The 24,961-nt window shown below is 31.4% G+C and overlaps 1 protein-coding gene across 1 annotated transcript; it reads left to right on the forward strand.

Moving 5' to 3' along the window:
• The first annotated feature begins 13,190 nt into the window (after positions 1-13,190).
• On the forward strand, positions 13,191-21,431 carry LOC139483348 (uncharacterized). The gene is made up of 4 exons (XM_071267372.1): positions 13,191-13,295; positions 19,672-19,861; positions 20,729-20,823; positions 21,340-21,431. The coding sequence occupies exons 1-4, from the start codon at positions 13,247-13,249 to the stop codon at positions 21,429-21,431; spliced, it is 426 nt and encodes a 141-aa protein (XP_071123473.1). The 5' UTR covers positions 13,191-13,246.
• The last annotated feature ends 3,530 nt before the right edge of the window (positions 21,432-24,961 follow it).

Genomic DNA, 24,961 nt, shown 5'->3' on the forward strand with positions numbered 1-24,961 from the left:
TATATTTTATATACTTACAATAAAAAAATCTACTTCGCATCAGAAGAATTAAACATCTGTAGATTTAACATCAATCGTAATACTCCATTTCATCTTAACGTTCCTACCTCTGCGCTACATTTCTATGCCGATGGTAGTATTTAGACGTCGAGTAAAATCCAGAAACATGACATGGCATTGCTACAGAATACATCGTTATCTCCCTCTACATTAGAAGTCATTACCCTTCAGCATATTTGAATAACAATCATGACAATATATGTAACTGCATTTTAAAGATCCATTTAAAAATTTATAATCAAATTCACATTATATGAATATTGTATTATAATAATAATAACACAAACCTCTGTTCCGTTCACTTTTTGTTTTATTTTAATAAAATATCAATCATTTAAATTCGTCTAAATCATCATTTATAGAAACAAAAGGATCGTTGAACTTCCGCCTTCTTCTCTTGACATGCGTTAATTTGTTAATCAATGAAACAGAGGGTAGCATGTCACTTGTAAAAAATGTAAATATGTACTTTATGAACAAACATTCAGATATTTTTTCCTGAATCAACATACATTATCAAGTTGTTGCAAAATGAAAAATCGTTTTGAAAAGCATGTTCCTTGTTTTGATTTTCCGAAACAGTAAGTAATCTTATAAATCACATTTGATTTTGTTGTTTTTTTATTTTTGTATTATTGCTTTAGCATGTTTAATCATGGCTGTGTTGATCGTTTGGGAAATAATGTGCTATATGATATGATAACCGATACTGTAAACCAATTTATTTTTGTGACTTTCCCTAGTAGTAAATAAAGCGAATATAATTCGTCGCAAGTATGTTAGGATCCACAATAAACGGCCCTATAAAGGTGTAATTATTAAAACTTAAATCATCAAAATTGAATCTAAAGGCCTATTGATTTGGTATGTGACACCCCCAGCAATTTGAATTATTTACTGTACAAGTATTGTATCAATTAAGATATTTCCGCAAAAAGACTTGTGGTTGAAGGCAGCGACACTGTTTTTTGTCGGAAAACAGCCAAAAATTGGATTTTTACAACATTCGCTGTACTGTCTGTCACAAAGTCGCTTGCAATAACAGTAAGCTAACGTTTAACCAGTTGAGTTTAAATGCTTTATTCCTCAAACTTTAGGGTAAAAAGCTACAAAATATAAAAAGAACATCATAAGTAAACATGAAATACTCGTTTTCATTTATAAAACACACAATCAAGCAAATGTCTATATTTTGTAAACTGTTAGTGTTAAATTGGCGTTCCATAGATTGTTTTTTCAACAGAGTTCCACTGTGTCACAATATTTCACAAAAAATCGGGTAAATAGTTCAGGTAAGTATAATAAATCAATGTGTAGGACTGTTTATAAGGTACGTATGCTCCGGTAATAGTTTGTGGTAAGTTTTCGTAGGTTCAAAGTAGGTCGGCTGCTGAACGGTAGCATTTCGGTTGCCTGGTCCATTGGAAGCATAATTTATACCGATGATGCATATGACCGATGTTGTCCATATAAGAGAAGTTCAAATAAATGTATGATGTCTTATATTACTTACACTGTGCTGACATATAGCAACAAATTTCCATGCGGTGTCCATGATGTAAACAAAAACGAAAGTAAGTAAATGGGAGACAACTCCAAATGCTCAGGTAATTCACAGTACGGTCAGCACGTTTAACAACGGAGACAGAACACTCCCCTTCTGATATCACCCAGATATCACTATTCAAAGAAAAGATAAAGAATATATACACTTGTCCATTAATCCCATGCCTAAATGTACGTTTCACTGAGATGCAGAATGCAGTAACACCAATTCAGTAATCGGACGCAGGTAAGTCGTTTGTTTTCCATCCTTCATAATTCGAACTTCAGTTTTTCTTACCATCTTATCTTCACTCGGAAAGATGTGCGTTACTATTCCGACTGGCCATTCATTCCTGTGGGCGCTTTTATCCTTAAGAAGGACAACATCGTTTTCTGAGAGATTCGGAGTAGCAGATTGCCATTTGCGCCTAGTTTGTAGTGTCTGTAGATACTCCCGTCGCCACTTATTCCAGAACATTTCAGCCATCACTTGAACCCGTTTCCATTGGGCCTTGTACATGTCGGTGATGTCAAGGTTGCTGAAGGAGTCATCCGCCAATTCTGTCTTGTGAGTCAATAGAGCTGAGGGTGACAAGATTTCTGGAGACTCGGGATCACTTGAAACTGAAACAATCGGGCGAGCCACTACTGGACGAAAAAACAACTGTCCATACCAGTAACAGTCATTATACGACTATTTTAGTCTGTGGAAGACTGAAGAAGACTGTCAAATCAACCTTATTTCGTTGTTACAGTTAAATTATGTCTGTCCCAACACTTTTATGGGTTGTGAAAAAATTAAATGCTATCAACATTCATTTTAGGACTGTTGCAGTGGTTTACGGCGTTGTCACAGCCAAATACTATTCATAACAGTCTTTCTAAAAGTTGTGGCAGTTCTATAATGTTTGTCCCAACCTTTTAATAGTTGTGACAGTTGAAATTTGTTTGTGTCAACTTTTCAGACGTTGAAGCAGTCAAAAAATGTTTGTTACAATGTTTTTAGAGTTGTAACAGTCGTAAAATGTTTGTTACAACTTTTTAAGGTTGTTACAGTCATTAAATGTTTATTACAACTTTCAAAAGGTTGCCACAGTCGTAAAATGTTTAAAACAAACATTTCATGGGTTGTTACAGTCGGTAAATGTTTAATACAAATATTTTAGTGTGACGGTTGCGAATGTTAAAACAATGTGTACACGTACGTCTCACGTGCACCTTCTCAAAGTGTCACGTATTGATGATACAGTTGTGAAATTACCCATAATTTATATGATCCCCCATCTTCCTACTGTTGTTGTTTTTTATTTAATTATTTTGCGATCGTTCTATGTCTTTTGTCGTATTCCGTTTATGGCATTTTAATTATCTATGTTCATTTGTGGCGGACTTGTGCGTTTGACTGTCCATCTTTGTTTTTTATTCAGTCTATTCAAGAGTCTTTTATAATTTGTTTGATACCAAAAGCCTTCGTTTAAAAATAGAGTTTTAAATAATATTATTGCAGAAGATTGTTTTAATTGTTTTAATTGTGAAGACTATGAATTCATTGAAATTTATATTTCAAATTGCTTTTATGAATTAGGTACCAACAGTATAACCAGAACAAATAACTCTTTCAAAGCACTCGATAATCAATGCTATTAAAAAAATGATAAAGCATACTCATTAGATGATGTGACTACGTATTCTAAAAATTGCGATTCTTGTGAATGATTGTCCTTGTGCATCATGTTTACATCTTGGTGTTATCTCACATCTCTGTGTTATCTCACATCTCTGTGTTATCTCACATCTCTGCAGATAGTAGAACAGTCTACTCAAGAAATGCAGTCTATTCAATTATAATTACATTAGATGTATGTTTCACTATAATACGTTATTCTGATTGGCTAACTGCACATCACGTGTTATTTCTTAAGCAATTGCATTACTCAATAAAACGTTTCATTCGTGATAACACGAGGTCCCACAATAAAGTGCACAGGTGAATTAGATAAAAAAAAATGATAAAATTCGTGTTTTCATGATCCTAGCTAAAAATGTAATTATAGGTATTGAATGCTTCTTTTTGTAACTTCATAGGGTTGTAAAAGCCGCGTTGACCGTGCGCACATTTTTAGAATGAAGCGCCTCCGCGCTTCATACAAAATGTACTTCGGTCAACGCTTTTACACCCCAATGAAGTTACAAAAAGAAGCATTCAATTTTTAGTATATTCAAAACAAACTATAAATTCGTTTTTAAAGTGGAAACTTCACATTAAACGACCATCTGTTTCTTTTTTTTTCTATTTTAAGAAACAATCCTTTAATTCGTTTGAATAATCATTTACACGTTTTGACACGTGCGTTAATTTGTTATACAATGAAACAGATGGTAGCATGTCCCTTGTAAATATTGATATTATGTAATTTATGAACAAATTTACAGATATTGGTTTTCTTGAATCAACATAAATTAATAAAGTATTTCAACATGACGATCGTTTGGATAGGTGTGTTCCTCGCATTGCTTTTCCGAAACGGTAAGAAATCTTTATTTATGTTTTTAATTTCTTCAATTATGGTTGCGTTTATCGTTTGGAAATCATTATGTCATTTGGGACAACCGATTCTGTGCACCAATTTATTTTCGCGACTTTCGCCAGTAGAAAAAAAACACGCGAATATAAATCGTCGCAAATATGTTAAATTTGGATCTTTCTTTTATGTGAACAACCATAAGCAAGGTAGAGCCAAGATCCATAACAAACGACCCTATAAAGGTGTACTTGTTTTAATTTAAAAAATCAAAAGAATCAAATGGGTATGCTTGCTTAACTTATGATATATAAATGTAGTCAACGAAAAATATATATCTGCCTCATAATATATAGGATATGTAAGCCTAAAATAGGAATTAAATTTAATTCGTCGTTCGTTTTACTAGAAATTTGTAAATGTTCCACAATTTTGTAGAATTCTGCCAAAAAATCGGGTTTTTCGACATTCCTTTTTATTATGACGTTACAATTACGTCACTTATAACGTCATTTGGGAATAAACAACTTTATTATTTTTGAAACTATATTTTCTTTTTTCTAATATCTAAAAGAAACAAACATTTTAACCACATATCATACTTGATAAAATTGAGAGGTAACCATTCAGGATTCTATCAAATTGTGGCTTTTTTATATATATATGTGATGTTTTTATACATGGGCAGGTATCAGATCCTTTATTTTCAACCTCGCTGTTCTCTGAAGGATTAACAGCTTTACATGCGTATCGTTACTGCCACGTAGTAGTAGTTGCACATTCTTTTATTGTAGTACAGTTTATACCTATTTCGTTGCAATTTTTAGAATATATCAAATGCAATTGAACGTGGTATAAGGGGGCGAACTAAACTAAAGATATTTTCAAACTAAGAAGTAGCAAACATTGAAAACCGGTTAAAATGAAAATAGCATGCTGCAAAACATAAAGTATGTAAAGGAGATATTATTTTGAAAAACACATTCTCATTTTCATCTGGTTCATGCGTGAAAGTTTATATATATCGCATCGTAATCAAAGAAGTATGATACCAAATAAGTTATACGTAAACAGTTTAAAGTTTGTTAACCTATCCATATACCGTCAAAAAAATATTATTTTTTATAAAGATTTGCTAAATTCAATATCCTATTTTACCGACAACACTAAAGTGGGATATTCCTTTCTAATGCGGTCAGGTTTTAATACGCTCATTTAAAATGTGAAATAAAACTCACTTATTAATCTAGATGTAAACCTTTTAAAATGTATTATCCTAAAAATATTACTGCAACTGCACGAAAAAACACACGAATGAATTGTTACCATCCGATAACAGTGTTTGACAAATACAAGACACATTGTAAGTAAATTATTGTACCAACTTAGTTTATGGAAAAGAGAGGGGGTACGGTTTTTTGCTATTTGTTTTGACATTTCTATCGCGGAAACGTGGTTATTTTTTCAACAATTTTAATTGAATCGAATAAAATATTCAGAAAGATTGTCTTTTGAATTGCAGTACATTTTTTAACTTATAATTAGGATATAATTGTATGTTGAAAAATATAATGTCGGATAAAAGTTCTACAGAGCTTATGTTGTATTGATATATGTATAACCGACTTTAAATAAATCCCTCTGCTTTCTGCTTTTTTTTTATACCCTCCCCACCCGACCCTATATTGAGTTACGTGAATGTTATTCAATAGAATATAAGAATATCTTATTAGTTGATAATTTGATAGAGTAAAAGGTGTACATAAATTAAAAAAAAATTAAGAACTGACACGAAGACGAATATAAATACATGTATGTCACAGTATTCAGTGTGTAACGTCCTGAACATGCATGAAATATTTGCCACTGGACGTTAAGCAAGCATCCAACAATCAATCAACCTATTCAGTGTGACTCAATAGGATTTTCAAAATGTTGCACACTAATATGTTAAATCTGGCTTTATTTTATGAAAGTCTACATTAAAATTCATCTGACATATATGATAATGTTTCTGTATTGTAGCGATGAATTAACATAACTTCACGTTATACTTGTTTCTAAGATTTCTTTTACACCGATCATCGAAGATAAATTTCCAAATCGGCAACAAAAAACTATAAGACGAATATAATTTTTAAGTAAATTAAATATTGCATTTTTATCAAGGAAAATTAATGACCTGACACAGGTCATTATTTTATGCCTTAGAGCATATTTCATTGAGACATGGTATCGTCCGGGTTGATTTTCAGAAAGAATGACCTGTGGATCTGAAAGAAAATAACTCCATATAGGTATATAAAAGGCAGATAATGCATATTTTAAGATTTTTCTTATAACATATATTGAAAGAAATTCCGAAATGGGTTTCCCTTATGTCAATGATGACTTTCAAAATTCAAAACGGGAAGAATTATTCTGTAATAACTCAACACATTCGGAACTATAGCGTCAACATGGTCAAACTGTTAATATCGAAACGACATTAACAATCTTTCTCGGACTTTTATGTTTTCGATAAATATGTTTTCAACTAATTAGTTTACAGATTCGTCTTCTATATATATTTTTTTTAATTTCACAAGTAATAGTAAACTCGACACAGACTCAAAAATAATAACAATACAATGATTGAGATTGATGTTGACCAATATCTAAGTCTAACTAGTTTTGTCAACCTATAACTTCTTATTTCTTTTAAATAACCATTTCCATTGTCCTTAAAATACTTTATCCTGAAAGGTTGACGATCGTTTGAATATTCGTCAATTGTACTGTTTTTTACAACACGGTATGTAATCTTTATCATTCTTGAAGTCATGTGCCTTTGAATTTCTGTCATGAAATCATGGTTGTGTTTATCATTATTGAACAAATGTGTCAAATAAGACAACGTTTATATATTATTTGTGTCAATATAATTTAACAGGTTCATATTTAACATATAACGTATTAGCTGCATTTTACATAAAATCTTGAAATCTGAAAAACTTGCAAATTTTCTTTTCTGAAGCAGCGCTTCCTCCTTGGTTGTTAAGGGTGACGTAATGACGTCACACGTCTAAATTTAGTAACATTTTCATATTGACCACCAATATACGTATAAATAAAATCAAGGCGTCAGATACGTAAAATAATTTTTGAAACACGTGATCGTCATATCCAATGAAAACAGTAGAATGCTACACCACATGTAATATTGAATTGTACATCTTAATTGGTAACTGTAGCAGTTAATTCGGACCATTAATAAACTTTTTGTCGCTTATGTCATTTTGTCAAAGTGAAATTGTTTTGTACATCATGAGCTGTGTATGTTAATTATGAATATTTTCTTGTTATCTTATATGTTACATATTAATCAACAATCTTTTGTTGTTGTAAATTTTATAAAATAATCTAGATTTTTATATGTTCTTACTTTGTTTTTCGATTTACATTGTCACTTATGTTAACATTTGTGACTTGGATGGATAGTTGTCTCATTGGCACTCATACCACATCTTCTTATATCTATGTCGTTGCTTTAAATTTATTTTGCATTCATCTATTTTTAAGAAGAAAGAAAAAAAGTCAGCATTATCCTTTAACTATACTTTCCGCTATATAGATGATGTTCAAAATTTGATGACTATGTTGAACGCATCTATCTCATCAAACTAGAGATAAAGGATAATACAGATACAGTTAAGTCTGCCTCATATCTTGACTTACACCTAGAAAGTGACATTGATTCAAAGGGATTTCTTATTAAGCTATGAAACAATAGATATTAATGCCTGAAAGTGTTTAAATTGTTATTTTTTCACTTTAAATTGTTACTTATTTAAGTCATGTTATCTTTTTGTCTTCCTAGATATAAGAAGATGAAGTATGAGTGTCAATGAGACAGCTCTCTCATTTAAGTCATAATTTGTAAAAGTAAACCATTAAAGATTAGATTACGGTCTTCAACAAGGAGACCCGTTTCATAGAGAAAAGCAAGCTATAGAGGGCCCCAAACAAATGACATGTGTAAAATCATTTCAATGGGATAACAAACTGTCTTATCTATATAGAAAACAAAAAACGAGAAACAATGATTTGTTAAACTAACTCAGGATTTGTTACTAACCTTTCTATGTTTCTATGCCATTATATATAAGAAAGAAAATGTGGTGTGATTCCCAGTAAGAAAACTATTCACAAGAGACCAAATGATGTTTTCAGCATGTATTTGTTATCAAAAATCCGTGTCTGTGTATGCTGCCGTTTTTTGTAGCAGTTCAGTGTTTCTGTTATTCTGTTGCGATCCTATAATAGTTGTTGTGTTTCCATCGGTTATGGTTTGTGACCAGGATTTGTTTTCATCTTATCAAATTATGACTATTGTTGCCTTTATATTTTTACAATACCAGGAGAACACATATTTAATGCAAAGCACGATTTTATAGTAATACACCAAGACGTAAAATGTGTTTTAGGCGCTTCGGATAAAAAGAACCACCAGTTTGGTTATGTAAATCAAACGTTACCAGTATTTATATCTCTCTAAATATTGATATGTTTAATTAATGTTTCTTTGTAAACTGTTTTGTGTTGCTTAAAAAAGGGGCGCAAGATACCAGAGCGACATTTGAACTCATATATCTAAGAGATTGTCGTAACTACTTGATTTTCATGAAAACATGGAGTCATTATAGTATTACGGTAACTGATATATTGTTTGAAATGTCAAATGATTTGTTTTAAAAAAATCAAAATTTATCCTTCTGAAATTTTCCTTGAAACAATTTATTTTTCTAATTATATCATTAAAAGTAAAATCGGAATTTCTTCAAGTTGTTATGACATACATTTTACTGAATTATTGTCAAGCAATGTGATGGTAACCGATCAATCCAATTAACATTCCATGCAATGTGACGGCAACCGATCAACCCAATTAACATTCCAGGCAATGTGACGGCAACCGATCAACCCAATTAACAGTCCAGGCATTGTGATGGCAACCGATCAATCCAATTAACAGTCCAGGCAATGTGACGGCAACCGATCAACCCAATTAACATTCCATGCAATGTGATGGCAACCGAGCAATCCAATTAACATTCCAGGCAATGTGACGGCAACCGATCAATCCAATTAACATTCAAGGCAACGTGACGGCAACCGATCAACCCAATTAACATTCCAGGCAATGTGATGGTAACCGATCAACCCAATTTACATTCCAGGCATTGTGATGGCAACCGATCAACTTAATTATCATTCCATGCATTGTGACGGCAACAGATCAACCCAATTAACATTCCAGGCAATGTGACGGCAACCGATCAACCCAATTAACATTCAAGGCATTGTGATGGCAACCGATCAATCCAATTAACATTCCAGGCATTGTGATGGCAACCGATCAACCCAATTATTATTCCAGGAATTGTGATGGCAACCGATCAATCCTATTAACATTCCAGGCAATATGACGGCAAACGATCAACCCAATTAACATTCAAGGCATTGTGATGGCAACCGATCAATCCAATTAACATTCCAGGCATTACGGCGTTTTTAGTAGTAAAATTCAGTCTATTAAGAGTTTTTGCCAAATAAAAATAGACCAAGACCAATATCGATGTTAAATACAGTTCTTTGTCTGTTGGTTTTAAAATTTAAACGAATATTTCGAAGATATAAAAATATCTACTTTAATTTAAGCTATGAATAATGAAATCTCTAGTAACTTTTAGACCACTTAATAATTGGTATTTTGCCAAAACAAAAAAGTTATTTTACAAAGAGATGATACACATACTCGACTTTTTCTAAATTTTATGTTCAATCATCGCCCATTAAACGCAATTTATACTGAAGTGTTGTTTGTAGCTACCATTTTCAATTAGATAATACAATAATTTTCACGGTCTAAACTTGTGCAAAAATTTAAATACAAGTGTCTTTTAACTGCCGAAAATCATCAAAACATATCATCTCTCCCCTGGGAAAAATATACAAGTTGAATTATTGTATTTGTAAAACAGAAAAATTGACTGAAGAAAAACAGTTTTTTTTTCAACACAGCTGTAGGAAGACAGATAAAATAATAGTCTTTTCTCTTGTATTTGCTTCATAAGTGTCCATGACGTTATCATGTTTTGCAGGGTGTACTTTACATCCCATGCATATACGATCTGCCATTAAATTCTACACTGAGTGATAAATTTACTAAAACTTCTGTTTCTTGTGAGAATATTGATCATGTGTTGATTACTTAGAACATAAAACTGTCAGGATGGAAAGTATCAAAATACTTCACTCACCATGAAACTGTCAGGATGGAAAGTATCAAAATACTTCACTCACCATGAAACTGTCAGGATGGAAAGTATCAAAATACTTCACTCACCATGAAACTGTCAGGATGGAAAGTATCAAAATACTTCACTCACCATGAAACTGTCAGGATGGAAAGTATCAAAATACTTTACTCACCATGAAACTGTCAGGATGGAAAGTATCAAAATACTTCACTCACCATGAAACTGACAGGATGGAAAGTATCAAAATACTTCACTCACCATGAAACTGTCAGGATGGAAAGTATCAAAATACTTCACTCACCATGAAACTGTCAGGATGGAAAGTATCAAAATACTTCACTCACCATGAAACTGACAGGATGGAAAGTATCAAAATACTTCACTCACCATGAAACTGTCAGGATGGAAAGTATCAAAATACTTCACTCACCATGAAACTGTCAGGATGGAAAGTATCAAAATACTTCACTCACCATGAAACTGTCAGGATGGAAAGTATCAAAATACTTCACTCACCATGAAACTGTCAGGATGGAAAGTATCAAAATACTTCACTCACCATGAAACTGTCAGGATGGAAAGTATCAAAATACTTCACTCACCATGAAACTGTCAGGATGGAAAGTATCAAAATACTTCACTCACCATGAAACTGTCAGGATGGAAAGTATCAAAATACTTCACTCACCATGAAACTGTCAGGATGGAAAGTATCAAAATACTTCACTCACCATGAAACTGTCAGGATAGAAAGTATCAAAATACTTCACTCACCATGAAACTGTCAGGATGGAAAGTATCAAAATACTTCACTCACCATGAAACTGTCAGGATGAAAAGTATCAAAATACTTCACTCACCATGAAACTGTCAGGATGGAAAGTATCAAAATACTTCACTCACCATGAAACTGTCAGGATGGAAAGTATCAAAATACTTCACTCACCATGAAACTGTCAGGATGGAAAGTATCAAAATACTTCACTCACCATGAAACTGTTAGGATAGAAAGTATCAAAATACTTCACTCACCATGAAACTGTCAGGATGGAACGTATCAAAATACTTCACTCACCATGAAACTGTCAGGATGGAAAGTATCAAAATACTTCACTCACCATGAAACTGTCAGGATGGAAAGTATCAAAATACTTCACTCACCATGAAACTGACAGGATGGAAAGTATCAAAATACTTCACTCACCATGAAACTGTCAGGATGGAAAGTATCAAAATACTTCACTCACCATGAAACTGTCAGGATGGAAAGTATCAAAATACTTCACTCACCATGAAACTGTCAGGTTAAAAAGGTTTTTTTTTTCATTTTACAATGTATAGTCGGGCATACGAGAGAGAACATCTCAACACCTAGCTAAACCTCCGATAACTTGTGTACTTTCCTATAAGATTCAAGGAGTATCAATTCATTTTGTTAAGTCAACAATCCACATATGAGATAAATATTTGTCATAACACAACCATCTGGGTTTTTTTTATTAGATAAAAACAATTATTGTAAATCGTTCTTTATTCATTACTAGAAATAGAAGGTTTGTAGAACTTCCTCATTCTTATCTTGATACGCGTACTAGTTTATAAAATCAATGAAAAAGATAGTTAGATAAAAACAATTTTTTGTATTCTACGAAGTAAAAACATTTTGATTGAAACACTGTACGTTAAAAATGCCTTTAAAAATGTCGATCGTTCAGAAAAGCATTTTCGTCAAATCCCTGATGCGAACATGCTACAACAAAGACCACACGACAATCTAGGCGATTGATGCTTATTTGACAAAATTTTGTTAACGTAATAAAAATATATGTGTCAATGATGGAATCTGGTATTGTCAATTTGTCAAAAAAACTTACTGAGCGTCTTTTTTTTCTCGATGTCCACCGCACCGCCGACGACCGCTTTCGCAGAATGATCTATTGTCATTAGTAACAAATCAGGTACCAACAGTATAACCAGAACAAATAACTCTTTCAAAGCACTCGATAATCAATGCTATTATAAAAATGATAAAGCATACTAATTAGATGATGTGACCACGTATTCTAAAAATTGCGATTCTTGTGAATGATTGTCCTTGTGCATCATGTTTACATCTTGGTGTTATCTCACATCTCTGCAGATAGTAGAACAGTCTACTCAAGAAATGCAGTCTATTTAATTATAATTACATTAGATGTATGTTTCACTATAATACGTTATTCCGATTGGCTAACTGCACATCACGTGTTATTCCTTAAGCAATTGCATTACACAATAAAACTTTTCATTCGTGATAACACGAGGTTCCACAATAAAGTGCACAGGTGAATTAGACAAAAAAAAAATGATAAAATTCGTGTTTTCATGATCCTAGCTAAAAATGTAATTATAAGTATTGAATGTTTCTTTTTGTAACTTCATAGGGTTGTTAAAGCCGCGTTGACCGTGCGCACATTTTTAGAATGAAGCGCTTCCGCGCTTCATACAAAATGTACTTCGGTCAACGCTTTTACACCCCAATGAAGTTACAAAAAGAAGCATTCAATTTTAAGTATATTCAAAACAAAATATAAATTCGTTTTTAAAGTGGAAACTTCACATTAAACGACCATCTGTTTCTTTTTTTTTCTATTTTCAGAAACAATCCTTTAATTTGTTATATAATCATTTACACGTTTTGACACGTGCGTTAATTTGTTATACAATGAAACAGATGGTAGCATTTCACTTGTAAAAATATTGATATTATGTAATTTATGAACAAACCTACATATATTGTTTTTCTTGAATCAACATAAATTAATAAAGTATTTTAACATGACGATCGTTTGGATAAGTGTGTTCCTCGCATTGCTTTTCCGAAACGGTAAGAAATCTTTATTTATGTTTTTAATTGCTTCAATTATGGTTGCGTTTATCGTTTTGAAATCATTATGTCATTTGGGACAACCGATTCTGTGCACCAATTTATTTTCGCCAGTAGAAAAAAAAAAACACGCGAATATAAATCGTCGCAAATATGTTAAATTTGGATCATTCTTTTATGTGAACAACCATAAGCAAGGTAGAGCCAAGATCCATAACAAACGGCCCTATAAAGGTGTACTTGTTTTAATTTAAAAAATCAAAAGAATCAAATGGGTATGCTTGCTAAACTTATGATATATAAATGTAGTCAACGAAAAATATATATCTGCCTCATAATATATAGGATATGTAAGCCTAAAATAGGAATTAAATTTAATTCGTCGTTCGTTTTACTAGAAATTTGTAAATGTTCCACAATTTTGTAGAATTCTGCAAAAAAATCGGGGTTTTCGACATTCCTCTTTATTATGACGTTACAATTACGTCACTTATAACGTCATTTGGGAATAAACAACTTTATTATTTTTGAAACGATATTTACTTTTTTCTAATATCTAAAAGAAACAAACATTTTAACCACATACCATACTTGATAAAATTGAGAGGTAACCATTCAGGATTCTATCAAATTGTGGCTTTTTTATATATATATGTGATGTTTTTATACATGGGCAGGTATCAGATCCTTTATTTTCAACCTCGCTGTACTCTGAAGGATTAATAGCTTTACATGCGTATCGTTGCTGCCACGTAGTAGTAGTTGCACATTCTTTTATTGTAGTACAGTTTATACCTATTTCGTTGCAATTTTTAGAATATATCAAATGTAATTGAACGTGGTATAAGGGGGCGAACTAAACTAAAGGGATTTTCAAAATTAGAAGTAGCAAACATTGAAAGCTGGTTAAAATGAAAATAGCATGCTGCAAAACATAAAGTATGTAAAGGAGATATTATTTTGAAAAACACATTCTCATTTTCATCTGGTTCATACGTGAAAGTTTATATATTTCGCATCGTAATCAAAGAAGTATGATACCAAATAAGTTATACGTAAACAGTTTAAAGTTTGTTAACCTATCCATATACCGTCAAAAAAATATTATTTTTGAAAAAGATTTGCTAAATTCAATATCCTATTTTACCGACAACACTAAAGTGGGATATTCCTTTCTAATGCGGTCACGTTTTAATACACCCTACGGCTCATTTAAAATGTGCAATAAAACTCACTTATTAATCTAGATATAAACCTTTTAAAATGTATTATCCTAAAAATATTACTGCAACTGCACGAAGAAACACACGAATGGATTGTTACCATCCGATAACAGTGTTTGACAAATACAAGACACATTGTAAGTAAATTATTGCACCAACTTAGTTTATGGAAAAGAGAGGGGGTATGGTTTTTTGCTATTTGTTTTGACATTTCTATCGCGGAAACGTGGCTATTTTTTCAACAATTTTAATTGAATCGAATAAAATATTCAGAAAGATTGTCTTTTGAATAGCAATACATTTTTTAACTTATAATTAGGATATCATTATATGTTGAAAATATAATGTCGGATAAAAGTTCTACAGAGCTTATGTTGTATTGATATATGTATAACCGACTTTAAATAAATCTCTCTGCTTTTTGCTTTTTTTTATACCCTCCCCACCCGACCCTATATTGAGTTACGTGAATGTTATTCAATAGAATATAAGAATATCTTATTAGTTGATAATTTGATAGAGTAAAAGGTGTACATAAATTTAAAAAAAATTAAGAACTGACACGAAGACGAATATAAATACATGTATGTCACAGTATTCAGTGTGTAACGTCCTGAACATGCATGAAATATTTGCCACTGGACGTTAAGCAAGCATCCAACAATCAATCAACCTATTCAGTGTGACTCAATAGGATTTTCAAAATGTTGCACACTAATATGTTCAATCTGGCTTTATTTTATGAAAGTCTACATTAAAATTCATATGACAAATATGATAATTTTTCTGTATTGTAGCGATGAATTAACATAACTTCACGTTATATTTGTTTCTAAGATTAAAATGACGATTTCTTTTACACCTATCATCGAAGATAAATTTCCAAATCGGCAACAAAAAACTATAAGACGAATATAATTTTTAAATAAATTAAATATTGCATTTTTATCAAGGAAAATTAATGACCTGACACAGGTCATTATTTTATGCCTTAGAGCATATTTCATTGAGACATGGTATCGTCCGGGTTGATTTTCAGAAAGAATGACCTATGGATCTGAAAGAAAATAACTCCATATAGGTATATAAAAGGCAGATAATGCATATTTTAAGGTTTTTCTTATAACATATATTGAAAGAAATTCCGAAATGGGTTTCCCTTATGTCAATGATGACTTTCAAAATTCAAAACGGGAAGAATTATTCTGTAATAACTCAACACAATCGGAACTATGGCGTCAACATGGTCAAACTGTTAATATCGAAATGACATTAACAATCTTTCACGGACTTTTATGTTTTCGATAAATATGTTTTCAACTAATTAGTTTACAGATTCGTCTTCTATATTTTTTATTTAAATTTCACAAGTAATAGTAAACTCGACACAGACTCAAAAAGAATAACAATACAATGATTGAGATTGATGTTGACCAATATCTAAGTCTAACTAGTTTTGTCAACCTATAACTTCTTATTTCCTTTAAATAACCATTTCCGTTGTCCTTAAAATACTTTATCCTGAAAGGTTGACGATCGTTTGAATATTCGTCAATTGTACTGTTTTTTACAACACGGTATGTAATCTTTATCATTCTTGAAGTCATGTGCCTTTGAATTTCTGTCATGAAATCATGGTTGTGTTTATCATTATTGAACAAATGTGTCAAATAAGACAACGTGTATATATTATTTGTGAAAGCTGTTAACCCATTATCTTTTGTTCCTCTGTTATGACATCACCGTCAGTTTTCAATATCCGTAATTAATGTTGTTAAAACAACGCAACGAGTGCATAGTTAAGGAAATGCTCTCCCTTCAACAGCAACTTAGTTTTTTTGAATTTTTTTGACGGGTTCCGTTATTCCAGATGCATAGAATTTTGTTTAAAAGTATGTTTGTTGGTATTTTAACAATACTTTCAAGAACAGTTTAACAGCAGAAGCTCCTAATCATTGGCTAATGATGTCATTTTCTTTTAAACGTCACAACTAAATAAGTTTAATCCTTTACCCCCTTCTATGCAAACGGATCATTTTTATTTCTTCAATAATATATAAACACTTACATGTTTCACCTGACAATACATTTTTCACTTATTTGATTTCTTTCAAAAAGTCCAACAAGGTCTGATGTTAATGTTTTACCCCCGAAGCTGATTTTAACGGCAAATGGTTTGCTGAATAATACATGAAATGCTTCTCGAACTTAGACAAAAACGTTTTATTCTTAGAATATCAGTTTCTTTAATCAGAAGCTATTTACTTGATTTATCATCACTAGAAACATTAAAACTTTAAAAATTGAAAGCCAAAGATTCATAAATACATTAGGATGTATATGACTGAAAATGGCAGCCATATGATTCATCTAAAGTCAACTTTGAATTAGGTAATTGAACACTTCTCTCAATTACTCCACAGATAATTCTAAATAAGTATACGTGACAATAACGTCACTATAGAAGCAACAACTAGTGAGCTAATGATGACTTCGGGATGAATATTCCACCTGGGACCGTAACACCTCAGTGGCATTATTTTTTTTGGTGATAATCTCTTTACACATTTCCTTAGGTTTTGATGCGCTTGTGTGGATTCACCGTCGCCAGAGTTACAACGTGACTGAACAAAAATACCCACATAGAATATTTCAACTGATCTTCTCGCAACCTTGCCTGAATGAATCGTATCCTACATTTCTTTATAATAATAATAATTAAATTCGTACGTAATGAACTCGTGGGGTTTGTATATCGTTCGATTTTAACCACTTCGTTGCTTCATTTGATAAATTATAATTCAATTATTATCAAATTTAAATGATCTAAGTTAATATCCAGCGATATCCATGCCTTACTAGTTCTGAAACTATAACGTTCCAACAGATGTATAACAAAAAAAAAGCAAATGACCCAAATAAAAGATAAATATAAAAAATAAAGATCACAGAAAAACTTTCCACTTCGTTTCGCTTATACTATTGACAATTTATAGAAAAAAAGTATATGTGAACTTCTGTTTTGTTTTTCTTAACCGTTACTCTTGTTCAGTTTTATTAAATCTATGAAACAGCTGGTTATGTTTTTAAAATTTTTTAGTTGTTTAATGTTCACTGATATATTGAATATGCTAACAAGGAAACTGAACACGTATATTTTTTTATTTGATTTAATTCTGAAGCGTAAAAAATATCAGACAAAAAGTATTTTGTTAATGTAAAACAAAGGAAGCTGACCTTTGATGTCAAACAGTTAAGGTACAAAAACAAGATCAATGTTTTGTATACTCTAGTTTTGAAAGAAAACAATGTTTACTCACGCATAAATTGATTAAGCACTTTGAGTCAGCTCAAACGTTATAATTCAATAGCCAGAGATGCGCAAACAGGATGCAACATCATAATTTGTATGACATAAACAGACATAAACAGAATATCAATTCAACCAAGGCAATTGGAGCCTTTCATGCCTTACTTTCTAATTGTTTCTTAAAATTAAATCGTGAGAATTGTATATCGCTCAACACAAATTACTTTTAATTTAATTTCAACAATGAATTCGCCAAAGAATCGTCTATTGTTACATATGAATGAAATGAATCAAAGTAATTATCAATTGATGTATAAAAGTACCTAATGATTATTATAGTACATGTAGTAGATAAATATAAAATATCAATGAAAAATGTAAATTAAATATATGTTTCTCATTAATTGATTATTACCGTCACGGGAGGTGTTATTTTTCTACGCATTTTATATGGACACATCAACTGCTTTGTACAAATTAACTACTAATAAATGAATAAATGAAACCAGATGATGAAATGTCCCTTTAAGTATTTTTTTAAAGATATTTTCACTTACAGTTAGATAAAGTTAATCACATGACATGCCTTCATATTTAATTAGCGAACTTTTTTAAAAACGAAAATGAACGATGGCCTGCATTATGTTACCAAAGGGGAAACATGAATTTGAAAATACGAAAATTATCACTTAGCAGTTATAAACTGTTTCATACGTTACTACACATGTAGTACTTTGTTTCCTACACACTGTGATTTACTTATTGCATTATCAGATTTACCATTAGTCTTTCGTCCTTCACAGTACAGCTCCAGCCTTTGGTAGGAGAGACAATTATACTGTGGATTAATTTTTATTCGTTGGAAACAGATTTTTGTAAAATTTCGTGGGTGAAGAGAAACCACGAATTTTCAAGTGCAACGAATTGCAAATTTGTTGTATGATTAAATGCAGACTTTTGGAAAACTACAAAACAAATGCACAAAAAATGCAAGTTTTCCTATATGTACGAAAACTGGTTACCACGAAAGTAAAAATGAATCCCCTGTATCCAAAACTCAAAAGTCAAAATTAAACTAAAAATGTCATGACAAAAAAAAAAGCAATCAATCAAATGTAAGACTGAGCAACACGAAGCACGCCAAATCCTGGAATGACATCATGTTCTTATCATGTTTATGAACTGTGCGTTAATTCTGCTTCAAATGTGGCACGGGTTGCATGATAAAGCAAGTACAATTTGGCGATAGTTCTCAATCGCTGATGTGACATATTGGGAAAAGAGAAGGTAAAAGTGGTTAAATAATCGGAAAATATTGGTAGTTATCTATGTAAAAGTACTTTTCACCTTTCAACAAACTCATGTTTTTCTTTTCTTAGATTTGAACAATAACATTTGGCGATAGGTCATCATGTGCGATATTTGACGCTTAAATTAGATAAATCTATTATTTTTTTCAAACTAGGAATAAGTAAGTCGGATGTGGGTTATTCTGTCAAAAGCATAAATAGGAGTTCTTCATGTTTTATCATCGTATTTAAATCAAGCTGCCATGTCAGTTTGTAAGCTCTTCCTTTCATTAGGAAATAAGCCAATCAAATGTTCAATTTATTATAAAAAATCCAACACTTATGATTGCATATACTAAACCCTCCCCTACTTCTGGTTCTTAAGCATAAATTTACCCCAAAACAAGCATTACCAACCATAACATTTAATAAGGATTTTATTTTAGCAAACTTTACATGCAAATCAAACATAATCAAATTAGTTAGGATTTAAATGTATCATATTTATTGAATATCACATATATTCATATTGAATTCTTTTTCTTTTTTATCAGTATTTGGATTGTGTTCGCAACCATGTTACAGACAAAAAACTATTTATGAAAGACTAGGAGACGACGGAAGTCCAGTAAATCCAGGTCTCGTGAGAGAAAATAATCGAACCACTACTGTTTATACATTGCATGGAAGACTTCTCTTTTACCAGGAATGTTATGCAAGATCTGGACTTTTCACAGTTATAAGGTAAACATACCCTACCCATTTCTTTAAAATGTAATACACAAATTATTTAGATTAGTCGTTTGGCAGGAAATACCTACCCACCATATCACACAAGTTCACCTGAGGTGATAACCCTGTTGAATTTTGTTTCAATTTTATAACGAATCACTTTTAATTGCTATTGTAAACTATACAGCTTAATGATAGGTGAATATATGAATAAAACGACTTTATTTAAAAACATTGCTGTTGCGTAATGTACTACGAATATATTGTTATGCAAGAAGAATGAATTTCAGTTTTTGTCAACATAAGATTATAACTGAAAATTTTTAATTTGAAGGTGATTTCAATTAAATCAGACAATGACAACTCATAGAATATATATTTGGTTATAAACAATGCTGATTTTTTTTATATCACAATTGCATTGCATCCGATGGGCATATGAAAGCTAATGCCTCCACAACAATGCTTACGATAGCAAATTTGGAAAATTAAAATCTGGTGCAAGTATTGAACATTTAATTTACCAGGAAAGACGACGTGTATACCCCAACCCTGATTGTCAATCTTCTTTTTGAAGATGTCCCTTAATCAATATTGTCCCATTTTGTCTATTTTGACGTTTGAATTCATGAAACAAAAAAACTTAGATAACACAAACTTTTGGTCCATACGATTAAAATACTTTGTTGGTATACTAACTTGAACACGAATGTCGGGTGAGCAATGTATGCTGTCTGTAGCATAACATTTGTATTTCAGAAATTGTGATTACGAAGACATTTAAGTACGCAAAACTACTAAGTTGAAATACGTAAAGAATGTTATATAATTTGACTTTTCTACATGCTATACACTGATTAAATGTGTTTTTATTTATAGACGGAATAATGGTACACACGATACATACTCATGCAGTAAAATTGTTGTCACAAATGGATTTCCAGACATCGTAGCCTTATTTGTAACGGATTGGAGTAAGATTTTTTGTTTTTGTTTTTTGTAAATGTCAATAAGATACAATTGGTAAATTTAAAACTCACCATATTGGATACAAATGACGTAATGTCTTCAGACAGCGTTTCAATGTTGAATTAAACCTTAAATCAATCCTTGAAGTGAATTTACTAGACATGTCATATGTCCTGTTCCGTGAGTATGAACACGATTATGTTGGTATGTATAATCAATTAACATACCAATCTGGAATACCTACGAGCCCCCAGGCTAAGAAGTGTTCTTGTTGTTCGTGTAGTCTAGTCTTCAGATTCTGTGTAGTTGGATGTATTTCCCTCGACTTTTGATTTTTGTCATTGGGATATCAAAATTCTCTCAATTCATGAGTTTTTAATGTCCTGTTTGTATTTCCTTACCCCCTTTTCTGTTTAAAACAAGTAATTTAATTTATTTGTTCCTATACGAGTTAGATTTGGTCACTGAATGCTATATACATGCACTATAAAGGATATTATTCAGATTTCTGATAATTTCAGAGACCTTTGAGAAACCTCCTACGCTATGTGATGCATGTGATGGTAATTTCATACCGACTATGATTCTTGGAAAAGGTAAGCAACTTGTTTAAATATGAACTTTTAATTTCATGACACGCTATTATGTTGTCTTATACATTACTATCAATCTCACTATACATAATTACATTTGCAAAAAACAACGTTTTATGTAATGCCATGTATTTCAAACGTTAGCACCTCTTACTGGGTTTACTATCCAACCTCATACGAAGCAAACACCTTTTGTGACAAAAGAAGTCGCGTACAGTACGAAAAAAGTACAGTCAACATTATCTATAACCTATATTTGTCTGCAAATAAATTCATCATAGATACCAGGATTAAAATTTTATATTTACGTCAGACGCGCTTTGTCTACAAAAGACTCATCAGTGACGCTCGAATAAAAAAATGTATAAAAGGCCAAATAGGGTACGAAGTTATAGAGCATTGAGTACCAATTTTCTGTTTAGAGAGAAGAACACTTATTGATTTTGACAACAAGTAATAAACAATTTACCATTACAAAATATTTACATCAATTCACATTACTTTCAGATGTCCAAGTTGGTAAGTGTCTTTGTATATTTGATTTTATATATATAAAAAAAACACAGAATAGTCACATAGTATTTCTGTTTAATAGTTTAATTATGTGAACTATATGATTTTGTTTTACAATTTGAACGAATCAAACACCTTGTGTAAACATAGTTTCGAGTTACTTAATAATAAGTTGACTTTTTAGACTGTGAAGCTTTACTTTATAGTGTTTTACTATTTCATTGAACTATTTTGTTCTTTAATTTTTTAACACACTTATATCATTATATTTTCACATTATGTTTTTCAGGATGCAAGATTGGTAAGCATTTGTTTTATTTATATGAAAAACATAACAACGGCACGCCTAAACATCGGAAAAGAAACGAAAATTCTCTTTATATAACTCGTAGTTTCATGATTCCGGCATAGAGTATAAAATTTATTATTATTGTATGGTGTTGTGAAAGTATTGATCATTTGCACAATACCGGAGGCTTCATACAAAACGTGCAAAACCAAAAATTAGAGAAGCATGTATTTGTTGTATAACAATTATCAATAACAAAGTTCAGAATTCTCTACTTAAAGTACAATCAGACTTTGCATTCTATCAGGCCAATATTCTTACTATTTGTTAAAGGTTTGCCTGTTTTAAATCAAATGAAATAATAGAATGAATTTGGTTTTCCTGTTTGAATGGTTTTACACTAGTAATTTTAGGGCCTTTTATATCTTTCTGTTCGTTGTGAGTCACGGCTCCATGCTGAAGACCGTACTTTAACCTTTAATGGTTTACTTTTACAAATTTGACTTGAAAGGATCGTTTTAGCATTGGCAATCATACCTAATCTTTCTATATCTAATTGATGCTCGTATTGTTTGTTTCAGTTGAAATTCCTCAGGGTAAGTTTGTTTGAGTACTTTTACTTTCTTATATAAATTATAGTGAACAAAAAATTATAATGTGAATGATCGACATACTATTTTGATAAAACGATTATCTTAATTGTTAAATGTGTAACATGCACACACAAACAAATCAAACGATCAATCCATCAATCGATCTAAACAAGCACATGGATCCTCCATTTTTGTCTGCTTTTTAAGTTAATATATTTATATACTAATGTATCAATTTCAAACAGTCTTTTATATGTTTTAAAAAGCTCGTTTTTTTAAACAGAGTAGCGGACATCTTGAGTAAATGATCAACTACGTGTGTTGGCTTATCAAAAAGTTCGTTCGTTGACCTGTTAAATTGTCCTCTATTTATACACTACTTTAAAAAATATTTTCATTAATGGTCGTCAAAAGTAAGGCATTATGCAATCGATACAAAATAATCAACCATTGTTATGTTATTTTTTAGATCCAGGATGCAATATTCCTGCTGTTTGCCCTGTACAGAAAGAACATCAAGTTCAATGTTCTAGGTGCCTTAAAATTCCAAAAGAAGTTTTGAATGATGGTCTTTGCTGTGATTCATAAACTAAACTCATCTATCGAACGAAAGAATAAAATAACCTTAAGGATGTCTGCTGGTCATGTTTTTGAATTCTTGTCATATTTTCGATTTTCTCAGGTTTTATCCATACAAATGTATTAAAATATTTTTTACACGAGACCCCACTTTTGTCTTCATAAATCTGTTCAATAGATCATTGATGACCATTTGAATTTTTGTCATGAAATCCTTGTTATTTTTTCTTGGTTTAAAGGGTAAAAAACAATTCCAATGTTAACAAATAGTAAAGTCTGAAGAAAACCCTTTTCCCGCCATTTTCTAAATGTCTCGTATTTTGAAAACTACACACGAGACTATCGATTTTATTACTTCATTTTTTTTAAATATCAAAGTTGTTTTCATTTTAAGCAATCACATGAAATCCTTGTTATTTTAAATTAGAGCAGCAGACATCCTTAAACATAAGATTTTGTATTGTTCATTATACCATATTTTTGTTTCTTTTGGTTTATCATTGAGCTTTGAGTAAAACATATAATTTAGTTTGATTTACAGGCTTTCAAACTTTTGTATCTGGGCGTCACTAGTAAGTCTTGTGTGGACAAAATGCACTTCTGGCGTATTAAAATTTCAAACTTGTTGCCTTTTGTTAGCTATTATTTGTGTGTTTCTTTGTCAATTATGTTCTCCTATTTATTTATATTGTAGTCCTGTAATGTTGTCTTGTCATTGTAATTTTATGTTTCACATGGCCATAAAAGAGGGAGGTTTGACTTGCTACAAAACCAGGTTCAACCCACCATTTTTTCCTTTAAAAATGTCCTGTACCAAGTCAAGAATATGGCCATTGTTATATTATAGTTCGTTTCTGTGTGTGTTACATTTTAACGTTGTGTTTCCGTTGTGTCGTTTATTTTCTCTTATTTTTGAGTGTGAATTCACATTACTATAAGACGTGTCACGGTACCTATCTATTCCGAATTCAGGTATTTGGTTTTGATGTTATATTTGTTATTCTCATAGGATTTTGTCTAATGCTTAGTCCGTTTCAGTGTGTGTTACATTTTAATGTTGTGTCGTTGTTCTCCTCGTATATTTAATGCGTTTCCCTCAGTTTTAGTTTGTTACCCCGATTTTTGTTTTTTGTTCATGGATTTATGAGTTTTAAACAGCGGTATACTACTGTTGCCTTTATTTACAATTGGTAAAGGATGTACAGAGGTAAAATTTAAAAACAAATCTAGAATTTAAATTTGATAATTTATGTCAGAATAGCATTAGTTAAGCATGTTAATGTACCAAATAAGCTTCATATTGTGATAGGTTATGAAGCTCCTTTAAGATATTATTTTGTTTTAAATGGCTTGAATAGGCTGACATTCACCTTTAGTTTACAATTGCATTATGTGGGTATTAAATCGAATAAAAAGACATCAAGGATCTGCTTTAATTGTGGTTAATGACCGTTTATGAGCTATCGGAATCTTATATGAAAAGAAAAATGGATTGTACTGGGAGAAGTACCCTGTATCGTAGGAAAAAAACCAAGGAGTCCGAAAATCTTAGAAAAAATTTTCTAAACTTGACCTA

Source organism: Mytilus edulis, chromosome 7 (genome assembly GCF_963676685.1).
Source record: "Mytilus edulis chromosome 7, xbMytEdul2.2, whole genome shotgun sequence".
Classification (NCBI taxonomy): Eukaryota; Metazoa; Mollusca; class Bivalvia; order Mytilida; family Mytilidae; genus Mytilus; species Mytilus edulis.